The sequence below is a fragment of the Rhopalosiphum maidis genome, chromosome 3 (assembly GCF_003676215.2).
Source record: "Rhopalosiphum maidis isolate BTI-1 chromosome 3, ASM367621v3, whole genome shotgun sequence".
Taxonomy (NCBI): domain Eukaryota; kingdom Metazoa; phylum Arthropoda; class Insecta; order Hemiptera; family Aphididae; genus Rhopalosiphum; species Rhopalosiphum maidis.
Window position 1 is genome coordinate 73,942,733 of NC_040879.1, and position 13,349 is coordinate 73,956,081.

At 26.2% G+C, this 13,349-nt stretch overlaps 2 protein-coding genes across 2 annotated transcripts; one reads left to right on the forward strand and one right to left on the reverse strand.

The window, feature by feature from the left end:
• On the reverse strand, positions 1-3,131 carry LOC113556801 (dolichyl-phosphate beta-glucosyltransferase-like). Its single transcript, XM_026961959.2, has 7 exons — positions 2,882-3,131; positions 2,629-2,818; positions 2,378-2,577; positions 2,200-2,308; positions 345-579; positions 185-270; positions 1-128 (listed from the first exon to the last, which is right to left on the reverse strand). Exons 1-7 carry the CDS (start codon positions 2,987-2,989, stop codon positions 25-27), a joined length of 1,032 nt encoding a protein of 343 aa, XP_026817760.1. The 5' UTR covers positions 2,990-3,131; the 3' UTR covers positions 1-24.
• Positions 3,132-3,223: 92 nt separating this feature from the next.
• Positions 3,224-12,934, forward strand: LOC113556802 (ER degradation-enhancing alpha-mannosidase-like protein 2). Its single transcript, XM_026961960.2, is given in 11 exon segments — positions 3,224-3,638; positions 3,708-3,818; positions 3,886-4,071; positions 4,169-4,412; positions 6,506-6,839; positions 6,919-7,172; positions 8,712-8,790; positions 8,793-8,903; positions 10,307-10,450; positions 12,147-12,277; positions 12,279-12,934. Coding segments are annotated over 11 exon segments (2,238 nt in total). The 5' UTR covers positions 3,224-3,516; the 3' UTR covers positions 12,801-12,934.
• Positions 12,935-13,349: the final 415 nt, after the last annotated feature.

The following is a 13,349-nucleotide window of genomic DNA, read 5'->3' on the forward strand; positions in this document are numbered from 1 at the left end:
TAAATATGTAAGGTGATTTGTCCTTTATTCGGTTATTATCTCCCATGATCCAATGCGATATTTAAACCATATTTTAAGTACGTCAAAACCCATTTCCAGCCAACTCCACACAGGAACTATTTTTGAGCCTATAAAAAATAAATGAATGAAATATCATAACAATTAACTATTATTTTAAATTTACCTTCAATCTCTGTCCAATTAACTGGTATTTCAGTTAATTTAAATTTCAACTTTTCAGCAATGTATAACATTTCTACATCAAACGCCCTAATAAATAACAACAACAAAAAAATAAATAAGTGAAAAAAATTTAAGTTTTAGAAATATATTTATTTATATACCATCCATTAACGTGTAAATTATCAAACAAAATTCTTGCAGCTGGTCGAGTGAATAATTTAAAGCCACATTGTGTATCTTTGATAGTACGTACACCAAATAACCAGACATGAATATGAAAGCACACCATCAAAATAGTACGAAATATACTTCTTTGAGCCTTAGATTCTGTTTCTAAATGGGCACGTGAGCCGCACACAACCGCATGTAAGTTATTAGCACACTCAGTAATATCATCTAATTAAATATAAAAAATGTATAAAGTATTAAAAGAAAATTAAAAAAAAATTTTAAGTAAATTAAGACAGTGTTGCAACTCATGGTAGGTTAATAAACAACATATGTTAAATATAAGTAAAATGTAATAAACTGAAATAAATTTAATTGTTGCATAAGATAAAAGTTCAATAACCAATAACTTATTTTTAAATAATCTATAAAAAAATAAGTATAAAATGTTGAGCATGTATCAATTGTTATTAACTATGAAATTTGTTATTTAATTATTTTATAATTTCACAAAATGTATTAGCTCATATGTTTACATTAAAATAAAAAATATACTATATTTATGAATTAGAATAGAAACAATCTCTAAGAACATTATCTATAGTAAGTATTGTATAGAATAATTAGTTATTTTATACAATCTTCAATTGAGAGTAATTAATTATTTTGATATTAAAAAACACTGATTTCATTTAGGAAAAATTATTTATACATAAAATATTTTTCATAAATAATTTGAACAAAATGGAAAAAAAAATTAATAATTTTTGTATAAATACACAAAAATATAAACAATATAAAAAAAGTACTTCCTACAATTTTTATTTAACTTGTTAACAATATTTAAAAAACTTAAAATTTGATTTATTATTTACCTATGTTTGAAATGTGGAATACCTAGAATGTATTATTGTAAGATTAACTTTGGGGACATTATGAATTACACTATATTATAAAATTCTTATGAAAAATACTTTGGTACATAAAACATTTAATGGTATACCAATATTTAAAAATCCTTGACCAATTTTTATTTTTTATTTAAAATATAAATAACACACGATAAGCAATACGTGTATAAGTGTAGAATAAACAGTATTGTAGACACAAATAGAAGTGAGACAAATGTTCATAAGTTATAAATATTTTTAAGAGGTGAAGTACTATCTGGCTGTGTGAATTATTTTTACTATTATTTATTATTTAATATAATAATAAATTTAATTGTCATACGATAATCAAAACAACACAAACTAGTTCACATACCACATAAATTTAATTTTTAATCTTAAGTACTTTTTAGGGGAATTTATAAAATATCAAGTTGAGTAATAAATTATAAGGTTTTAGGTTCACCTTTATTTAGTTAGTATATATTATAGTATCTAAATATTTCGAGAAATAATATCATATCATATTTTAATGATAATATATCTAAAAGTATAATGGACATATAATTACATAAAATCGCTAGCATAAAATTCAAATTGTATTTATAAATCTAACTAAAATTCTAATCATTTCTAAATTTAGATTTGTACTTTGATCTTGTCTAAATTAATAAATAAGTATTAAATTAATGAAAAAGCATTTTTTGCAAATGCATAATATTACTATAAAATAAATTTGTTAGAATATAATATTTTGATTATGACTTGTCCATTATTCCTTAGATATTTTAACTATTAATTTTAAATGAGCAACAAAACCAAGCCATTTGGTATTTTCCAAAATGCCAATTACATGTACAAATAAAACCATACAACTTAAGAGATAATTGATGTAGTTTTTATTTATGTTTTAGTAGCTTAAGTAAAAAATATCTTGTGTATTATCTTTTATTATTACTTGGTGCTAAGTAGTGTAATACTGTTTCTAATTTATCTAAATCTTCAAATTTTGTTGCACCGTCAGCATCAGCAAATAACAATGTACGTCCACGTGCACTTTGCATTCCCTATATAAAAATATATTTTAATAACTTAATACTTAGAATATCTCATTAATCAGTAAAAATTCTACTCACCAAGCAAACTGCACCTCCCTTTCCACGATTTTCTTGTAATTTTAAAAGACGTATCTGATTTGAACCATACTGTTGTACATACTCCATAACAATATCGCATGTTCTATCGACACTTCCATCACTAACAACAATTACTTCAAATGTTGACTTTCGACTAACGTCAGTCAAGAAATGCAAGCACGATTCGAGCATAGGCCTTACTAAACACAACATTTTAAAACAAATAAAATAAAAAAATTAATTTGTCTTACTCCTGTCTTGTTCGTTATACGCAGGCACTATGACTGACAAATCCAAAGTGCATTCATCCTTCAGACTAGGGAACGGTTTTTGCTGACCGTTTTCGTCCATGAAGTGTTTTTCATCGTCAGTCCTATGCTGAAACACGCAAGGAGATGCCCTGAAGTACAACATCCAGTACACAAACGACGTAAACAAAAACTGAAACACAAGAGAAGTTTAGAGCGTAAACGAACGAAAAACGCGACTACGATAAATACTAACTACGGCCCCGAAAAGTATTTGTGTTATGAATGGAAACAGTTCACTGAAAGTGATCATCGATATCGGAGAGCCAATGTGGCTATTAATCATTACGGTGCCCGCTGCCATTATCACGTACACGTCATGCAAATGCGAACAAAGTACAAAGATGACTACTGACTGCTTGAAACGTCAATAAAGCTATTGACTAGATCCGGGGACTGTTTTGAGTTGTCCGTGACGCGCCGCCGAGGTGGAACGGTATCAGTCGGCTGTCGACTTTTATTCCTTATTCCTCTTATCGGTATGGAGGTAAGAAAGACACGTACAGAATTCAGTAGACGCCTTATCTCAGTACGTAATGTTTGATTATAATTTATTGTTATTGTTATTTTTTATATTATCCCGTACGTATGAAATAGTTTACGTTTGCTGATAACAGTTTTATTTTTTACCGATTAAAATTTTAAATTTATTACCCAGTCTTATATAAATATTATGTTATAGTATTTTTTGTTCAACTTTGTACATAATCCACAAACGTGTTTGCTGATGATGACTGCAACAAGTGTGTTGCGGCAACATCAAAATAAATAAAAATAATAATGTCTAACACTATTGCTCAAAAATACACGTCCTATCTACGCATCTGTTAAATGATATTTTTTGAAATCAAAAAAATGAAGTGTTTATTTCATTTCTCGTTGATGATTTTACTGCTCATTCAACACAGCTCCTGTTCGCGTCATTATGACAGTCATCGTCTCTTACAATTAAGGTGTGTCTCAACATTTCCTGTTTTTGTCCAAATCCATAGAAGAATTAATTTGTTCTTTGTATTTTAAAGATCGGAGGTGAAAGAAATGTTTGAACATGCTTATCATGGCTATATGAAATATGCTTATCCTTATGACGAGTTACGACCATTGACGTGTGATGGTGTGGACACTTGGGGCAGGTACATACACCTTGTTCAGTCATTTCAATAATGAATATACAATAAACATGTAATAACTTATTTATAGTTACTCATTATCATTGATTGATGCTCTAGACACTCTAGTTGTGATGGGACTACATGATGAATTTAATAAGGCAGTTGACTACATAAAATATAATGTTTCATTTGACGCTGATATCAATGTATCAGTTTTTGAGACAAACATAAGAGTTGTAGGTGGACTGCTAAGTGCTCATATGTTATCTCATAGGTACACATTTTTTCTAAAAACTCAATATAAATTACAATACCTACTGTTCATAACTAAACATTATTATTACCATATAATTATTATTCTTTATAATTAGAGCTACAACTGAATTAGAAATTGGATGGCCATGTAATGGACCATTGTTACGCATGGCTGAAGATGTAGCTAGAAGATTATTACCAGCATTTGATACCCCTACTGGTATGCCTTATGGAACAGTTAATCTTCGATCTGGTGTACCCGAAGGTGAAACAACTGTAACTTGTACAGCAGGAATTGGTACATTCATATTAGAATTTGGAACTTTGTCTCGGCTAACTGGTGATTTTATATTTGAACAGGTAAATGATAAGTATATTATAATATTATTATTCACCATCATTTTAAAATATATTTTGATTTTTTTCAAATTCAGCTGAGGTGATTTACAATTTAAGTGAACTGGTTAAAAGTGTATAGTTAATTGTAATAATTTAAATAAAAAATATTTAATAGGTATCTATTTAAATAATTACATAATACTACTATAACATGCGTAAGTAATTCCTATCTTCTAAATTTCTAATTTTGATACAAATGTTTTAAATAAATATTTTGATCATAAAATATATAGTAATTTAATGTTAAATTAAATTTTTTATACACAATGCTTCATAGTATTTGTTGCTATCAATTCATTTTTGTAATTAATAAACATTTTAGGCTATTTGAGTTTTCCAAAAATTTTAAATTAAATTTTGAACTTAGCTATAGGTGGTAGTAATTATTTATGACATAAATTGCTGTTATCTGTTCAATTTATAAAATCATTAATATTTAGATTTTGTATATTTATCTTAATTAATGTTAATTAAATCTAAGCAGTTTGATCCAATTTCCAACTATAATATTTATAAATAAATAAATTACACATGATAATATAATCTTACTACTCTGTAATAAATCATTTTCTAAAATAATTAATAGCCTAATATATGTGTAATATATGAAGCTTTTTATAGATCAATTAAAAATTAATTTTCATAATTCCATAATAAAAATAATAATATATTTATAAAGGAAGTAGTAGGTGTATTAATAGTTATGGACTTCGACAAAGTATTTATTTATGCATATCTTTTATAATTTACTGTCTACTACATACTATACAACATACATATCAGAGGTCATCAATATTTTTAATATTAATATTTCAAAAAAATATTACAAAGCTTAGTTGTTGTTGAAGCTTTATAGGGAACGGATTTTATTGTTAAGAGATATTTTAGATCTAATAAAAAATGTGTACAATTTAAATCATTCTAACTGAAATAAACCCAAATTTATTTTACATTTATAAATATATATATTTTTTTTTAGTATTTATTTCATACATATTTTAATGACTTTTGATGTTTCTTTGATTTATGACAATGTTTAACATCATCTGCTTTGTCTAAAACAACAAGATAAGTAATTTTTGATGATCACCAAATTTAATATTCTACGTTATCTAAATGGAATTTATATACTTATTTTCGGTATGCCGCTAATTAATTAGTTCAGTTATTGCACTAGTAGGTATGTAGGCATATTGTATACACTATTATCGATATTGGTATTGCCGTACAATAAAAATATAAAACAAGAAAGTAGTGTTTGACAATCATTTTTGGTAGTCACGTGTACATCTAATTTCTAATTTTTTTTAATGCCCAGAGTTGTGATATCAAAATTGAAAAACGAATTATTATTTAAAAGAGTTTCCTATATTATTCGTATTACTCTTATTTAATATTAATATTTATAAAATATTTAATTTTTGTAATTTTCAATATTAATACATTTTTTCAATATTTACATATTTTAAGAAAAATTGGTACATGTACCTATGATTTTTTTATTACAATAAAATCGGTTCCGTAATAATAATAATAATAATAATAATAATACAAAATGTGCTAATAAATATATAACATTTTTATTTTTATTTTTTATCTAATGGAAAATATATATATTTCTTTGTGTGAGTTCAAAACTTATCATTTGAATTATTTAAATTTGAAATTTTTGATTTTTTATTAATAAATGATAAGTGAAACTAAAATTAATTTCTAAGTCATATTATTTTATTTATTTATTCTTTTATAACTATCTTGGTCAATTAGGTATTTTATACCTATGGTTAAAATATAACATTAAAGTAAATTAATTTTTCATTGATTAGCTAATAGCTAATCAAAAAAATATATTAATAAAAAACTTTTTCTTTTAAAAAATCAAAAAAATTTTAAAGACTGGTAGAATATTATAATTTTGAACTCCCAATAAATAGACTTCACATGTTAATTAACTTACCTAACATTCCATTTCAAAATAATGAAATTTCTAAAAATGTTTTTCTTTTGATTATTTTAAACATTATAACTGTAAATGATATTTTATTATTTGATAGGTAGCTTTAAAAGCTCTCCATTCGTTGTTCAACCATAGATCTAAAATGGGATTAATGGGTAATCATTTGGACGTGGCCTCTGGATTATGGATTGCGCATGATTCAGGCATTGGTGGTGGGATTGATTCATATTTTGAGTACTTAATTAAAGGCTCTCTGCTATTTAACCTGCCTCATCTAAGAAGTATGTTTGATGAATTAAGAAAACCTATTGATAAGTACTCAGCAACTTCCACTGGGTGGTATTTTTGGGTGAACATGCAAAAGGGCCAAGTGACAATGCCTATATATCAGTCATTAGAATCATATTGGCCAGGGCTTTTAAGTCTAATAGGTAATTATACCTTAACATCATTAATAATTCGGATATTTAATATTATCTTTTAAGACTTATTTTGATTCTATTATTTTAGGTGACATAGATATTGCCATGAAATCAATGTCAAATTATCATGATGTACTTAAATTATACGGTTTTACTCCTGAAGTTTACAATGTTGTCAATCAAGAGGCTGCCAGAGATTCATTCCCATTACGCCCTGAATTAGTTGAGTCTGCAATGTATTTGTATAAAGCAACTAATGGAGACCCTTATTTACTAGACATAGGTAGTGACATTCTACGTTCCATTCAACATAGTAGTCGTACTCAATGTGGATATGCCACGGTAATATACATATTTATATTTATTAATTTGTATTTATTTAAAATTTTCATATTTTTAAACAAGAATAAAAGCTGTGTTCGAGTAGTGTTTATTTTAAAACAATTTATATACATTTTAAATTACTTATAAGTTATAACTCTTTATAAAATAAAAAGTATTTGCTCATGCACAGTTTATACTCTCCTTTAAGAATTTGATAACATTTAAATTTGCTCTAATATTTAATATACATAAGCTTTGGTAAGAATCTAGTTTGTAGATTTACTATGTTACTTAATTTTTAAGATAGATACAATACATGTAGTGGGTACAACATTCTATTAATTCATCATCTATTATATTGATATAAACTCTACACAACTAAATCAATATATATATTTTCAAAGTGATTACAAATTATTTGTGTGGTTTTGATGGTTATTAAAAAAATTAAGTGTTAAAATATCAAGTATTATACATAATACATTCATTATATTGTATTAATAATAAAATAATAAGTAGTAATAACATTTTTTTTTTTTAATTATATTATTTTTAAATACATTTTAGTGTCTTTCAATTTTTTTTAACCACTAAATTTATAAAACTCAAAAAGTATTATGATTAGTGCATGCATAGATTTAAAATCAATTTAATTTAATTGTCATACTATCTTAAATTGTTGCATGAAAACTAGGTAAACAACCAACAGATTTTTTGAATCAATAGACTACTTACTTTTTCTTAAGGTAGGCAGCAAGCACATACATCATACATATATATATATATATAAACTAGGTAACAACAAAAAATTAAATATAATAAAATAAAATGATAAATACAAATACAAATAGTTGAATAAAGTAAAATAAAATATAATAAAAAATAGTTACATATGAATAGACTATTTTATACATATTGTGTGCATGTATATACTGTATATATTATATACAGTATACACATACAGTTATATATATATATATATAACTTCAATATAATATATACAATATACTTTACATGCATAATATGTAAGTAAATTTAGTTAAAATACTCATTTTTAGTAATATAAAATTGTTGTTATGTATTAAAACAGTTAATAATTTTTTTATACAATCCACATAAACACATCTTAACTTATGAGTATAAATTAGTGTAGTGGTATGACGTTAAAGAAAAGTACTGTGCAAAATGTTGTTATATTAATATATTTTTCTAAACATTCAATAATCGTAACTAATTAACTATTAAGCTAAAAACAAATTTTAAAAAGTAATTAATATTACTATATTAAATAAATAGCAATACTCCTTTTTAATTTTTTAGAATTATAAAATCAATATTAATTTTTACCACTATAAAGTTATATAAATTAGGTTATGATTTTCTAGCTTGAAACCAGTAATCCTAGTTAAGTTATTTTAATTAATTTGATGAAGTAAAATTTGTTTTGACTATTTATTAGATTTAAAACAAAATGACGTACATCATAAGTAATAGCAGAATTCAAAGCAACTATAATACATTAAATTAAATTATTAATTTATTAAACTTTATTTTTAGATTAAAAGTTGCAAAAAGCATTCTCTTCAAAATAGGATGGAGTCATTTTTCCTTGCTGAAACAACTAAGTATCTTTATTTACTTTTGACCCCAATAACTTTATACATAATGATGGAAGTCATGGCAAAGTTTGGAACACAGCTGGTGGCCGTGAATGCATAGTTGATGCAGGTGGATACATTTTTAACACAGGTAAAACTTTTTTAGTTTTATATGTTGTAGTATTGCTTAACTAATGTCTTAGATTCTGAGCGGATGAATGTATTCCTCTAGGAATTTAATCAAATTTACAATGATGCATGTTTTTATTTTATTTTTACTGTCATATTTTGAAGCAGAACTTTTTCTTTATTCTTAAAAATTACCAATGGGTTTTACAAAAAACTTTGTATAGTCATATAGATTTTAGTTGATATTTTAGAATCAAAAGTATGAAATCCCTAATATTTTTTTTTTAGTTTTTTGGGAAAAACTAACAAAAATATAAGGGAAAAATAAAAATATCTCACCTGTTTTCAGAAAAATTGATTTTGCTTTTATTGTGATTCAGAATAGAATAATTGTGGAGACTTAAAACTTTTTGCCATCACTAATATTATTATTTTCTATAAATTATGATATTTTAAATAGTTATAAAAAATAATATATCAAGTTAATTATTTCACAAACCTATTCACACCATTATACTGTGCACGTGTTGCACACGGACATGGGAAGGAAAGTTAAAAGGACATAATTATTTATTTAGCAACAAAAATATATAAATAAAATATATATTTTTAAATTTGAGTGTTTATTGTGAAGAATGCAATTGTTTCTTATTTTTTTTTATTATTGTAACAATGGTTGTCAACATTTGTTAACTCAAGACACAGTGAGTTTGACAATTTCAATATGCTCCAAAATTTGGTTTGATAACAACCATTGCCAAAAATTACACTTCACAATTATATCACGAAATTAATTAGAGTATCATCTTTACAGCTTCATTGGAAACTAGAAAATTGTTAGATAAACTTCTTGTCTAGACAACCAAAAACATATTTTTGATTGCAATTTTATTCATTTTTAATAAACTATCTTCAAATATTTCATTTTTTTTATCATGTCATTTTCTTGAAAAGGTTTAGAAATCTATTTTATTTGTTGATAGATCTCCATATCACTCAGAAAATTCTTGTTCAAATAATGAGCGACTACTTTATGAAGTTCGACAAGTCATGTTAGAACTTTTCTTCTCGATACCAGTTTATATATACTATCTATTTCTTTACTAGTATGTTATTTTTTGTATATTTTGGTTTTGTTCTGATTTTTATGTATGCTCAATTGTTTGATCGAAAAGTTATACAACGTGCTCTATTGTTTGATAGTCATTTAGAATCTTTTTTGTGTAGAATATATATCATTCAATTCAAATTTAACAAATTCATTATAGTGACCTCCTTAATGACCAAGGTATACCTGTTTTTTTTTTTTTAGTTTAAAATTTTCATAAGCTTGTTTATGTGGTTATTTTCACCATAGACTGTTATTAATATTATTTTTATTTTTGTAATTTTTATAACTGATGTATTTTTTTATAATCTATTTAGAGGCACATCCTATAGATCCTGGAATTTTGCACTGTTGTTACATGGCTGACAACAATGATTGGTCGCATCGTCAACAGCCTAAATATCAACGTTTTATGAAATCGTCAATGGTAGTTGACCAAAAAAAAGAATCAACCAATCAAGGTATGTATTAAAAAAAAAATAGAAATACATATATTATTTATTTTTTATGGTTTTGCTTGCATGATATCACACATTCTTTTCTAGAAATATAATGGTCAAAAACAAGTTTTATTTTTAAATTTTTGATTACTCTGATATAATTTTCAATATTTCAATATGTACTATATCAAACTTCAATTTGCATGAATGCAATCCTTATAACTTCCATTGATATTCAAAATATTTTATTTTTATTTTGGTTAATTGTAATAAATTCTATATATTATTTTCACTCTTACTTATAATCAGAACTCGGGACTTAAAGCACTTAAAATCTTTAAATAAGTGCTTAAAATCATCATTTTAAGAACTTGAATAAGCATTTAAAAAACTTACATAAACGAACAAAAGTTATTTCATTTGTCAGATCTTCATGGGACACCCCGTATAAATTTAAGTTATTTAGAATTAAAATATGAAATTTATACAACGAAGATTAAGAACTTATATGTAATAATGTTAATAATATAAAAAAGAATTATGCGTACATCCATATTGAGATAATATTATAAGTTTTTAATATTATAATGAACACTTTTCTTATAAAATAAGACGTGAATATTAACATAATATAATATATTCTACTATAGCAAAAATGCATAATTTCATTATTATTAGATTATATTAAGTAATTAATATTAATGTCTATAATATATAGTGTATAAGTACCGTCATTTAAATCATGAAATGATAAAATAAAACATGTATGATTGATTCCATCATGCCCATTTCAGATTATATTGATAATTTTTATACTCATATTTATAAAAATGTTAAACTTATACTATTTTTATAGATTTACGTTAAAAAATATATGATTGCTTAGGCGTACATCATTACAGACTATAGTTACTACATAAACATTACATAACACGAATTCGAGCATTTGGAAAATTTCCTATGTTTAATTTCTTAAAACGACCTGTATAGAATTTTATTAAAAAGACTTGTATTTGTTGTTTCCATCTTATTAACGCATACCATATTAAATATACGTTTGGCAGCTCTAATGTGTACGTTTAATTTATATATTATAGGGTATGACTTATTATCAAACATAAAAGTAAGAATATTATATATATTGATATTTTACGGTATTTTAATTTTTAACAAGTTATGAGTACCTATATAAAATATTAATATTTAAAAATATTTATAATTTACTTAAAATATTGTAAACAACCAACGAGATAACACAAATTATGTTTATACCTTAAAATTGAATAATTGGTCGCTTGGTATAATATATTCGCTGAGTTCGCTTTAATATTTAAACTAAAATACTAAATTGGTTCTACTGGACGCAAATTTACCATGTTGTACATTGTAAGATAGAGCAACACACGCGAATATGGCATCCTATTAATTGTCTGTTTAATAATTCTAATTAAACTTATTTTTCTTAAAAATAAACAACCATGTTATGTATTTTACTTACGTGTGTTGTATATTTGTATATATGGACAATACCCTTTATATAAAATATTATGAAACAAATTATTTATTACTCCCTAAGCTAACATCGAATGTGTCAATTTGCGACTATATGACTAGTTGAGTACACGGATTCATCGAAAATATAAATTTATAATGCAAAAAAATATCATACAAAACGTGAACTTTTTCTTATTTTGCATTTTTCTTTTTTGTCTCCAGCTAAAGGCAACCGTGACCGGAGAGAACGGCAGTTCCGCAAGCGGCCACGGTTTCACCGTGGACGAGAGTAGTGTCTATTGGAAGCAACAGGCGCACGAAGATCAACGGCCGCAATTCAAAAACGACCACCAAAAAACCGCCATCGGTTCCAGATGCGATTTTGGGTAGATCACCAACGATAAATCGCTGCAAACCACCACCGATGCCGCCTCCGTCGTCACGACCACCAGTGATATATCGGACGGACGACCAACTACAGGATAACAGGAGACAAGATGGCGATGGAGAAACTGCTGACGATAGTGACAAACGGTTCGAGTCTTCGACTCAATCGCAGGAGAGTACTGCGAACCGAGTCGTTTCCGATTCGGCGGCAACGGTCGATTCGAACGAATTCCACGACTACGACGACGGTTTTAAAGATCTGACGACTTCCGACCGCCGATATCAGCAATCGACGTTGGCCGATTACGATCACGACCGCAACAGCAACGGTGACGATGAAAATTGGAAAGCTAAACAGCACCGTTGGACAAGCGAAAAACGGCAACAGGACGACGATGACACCTCGACGACCGGCCATGACGACGACAACGGCTATCAAGTGCTCTCGTGCCCGGCGACGAATAACATTTACACGCATTTTCGGTGGTGACGACGGGGTGATAAATAAAATGCCTTCCCGATTAATCTACTTGGTATCCTGGTTGATTTATATATTTATTATTAAGATACTTTTTTTTATGATTTTGTTGTTGAACCAAAAAATATAAAATCGTTTATAATATATTAATAACGCCGCGTTGTTCAATAATATTATAATACGTATATAATTGGGTAGTACATGCCTGTCTGCCTGTTCTGAATACATTGTATTTATTGTTTTATTTATGTATTTCAAACTATATTCTGAATACTTCAAAAATTGTTTTTCATATACTAACTATTTATTATTATTATTTTATAATCATAGACTTCTAGTCTACAAACCCAGCACTGACCAAAAAGTAATAATAGGTAACTACCTAGCTATTATAATATGTACAGTGTTATTTACTATTTTGTTGTGTTCTATACAAAAGACTATATTTTTATTTGAGATACGTGATGTATTTTAAGAATATACGGAATATTTTGGAAATACGATTAATGTACTTAGTTATATGATTATAAAACAAACCTATTAAGGCCACTATTTTTTATA

Coding starts and splice junctions, on each gene's coding strand:
- LOC113556801 (XM_026961959.2), bottom strand. CDS start 2,989: ATGGCAGCGGGCACCGTAATGATTAATAGCCACATTGGCTCTCCGATA. Junction 2,819..2,881: donor AAATACTTTTCGGGGCCGTA/GTTAGTATTTAT, acceptor CTTGTGTTTCAG/TTTTTGTTTACGTCGTTTGT. Junction 271..344: donor AATTTACACGTTAATGGATG/GTATATAAATAA, acceptor GTTATTTATTAG/GGCGTTTGATGTAGAAATGT.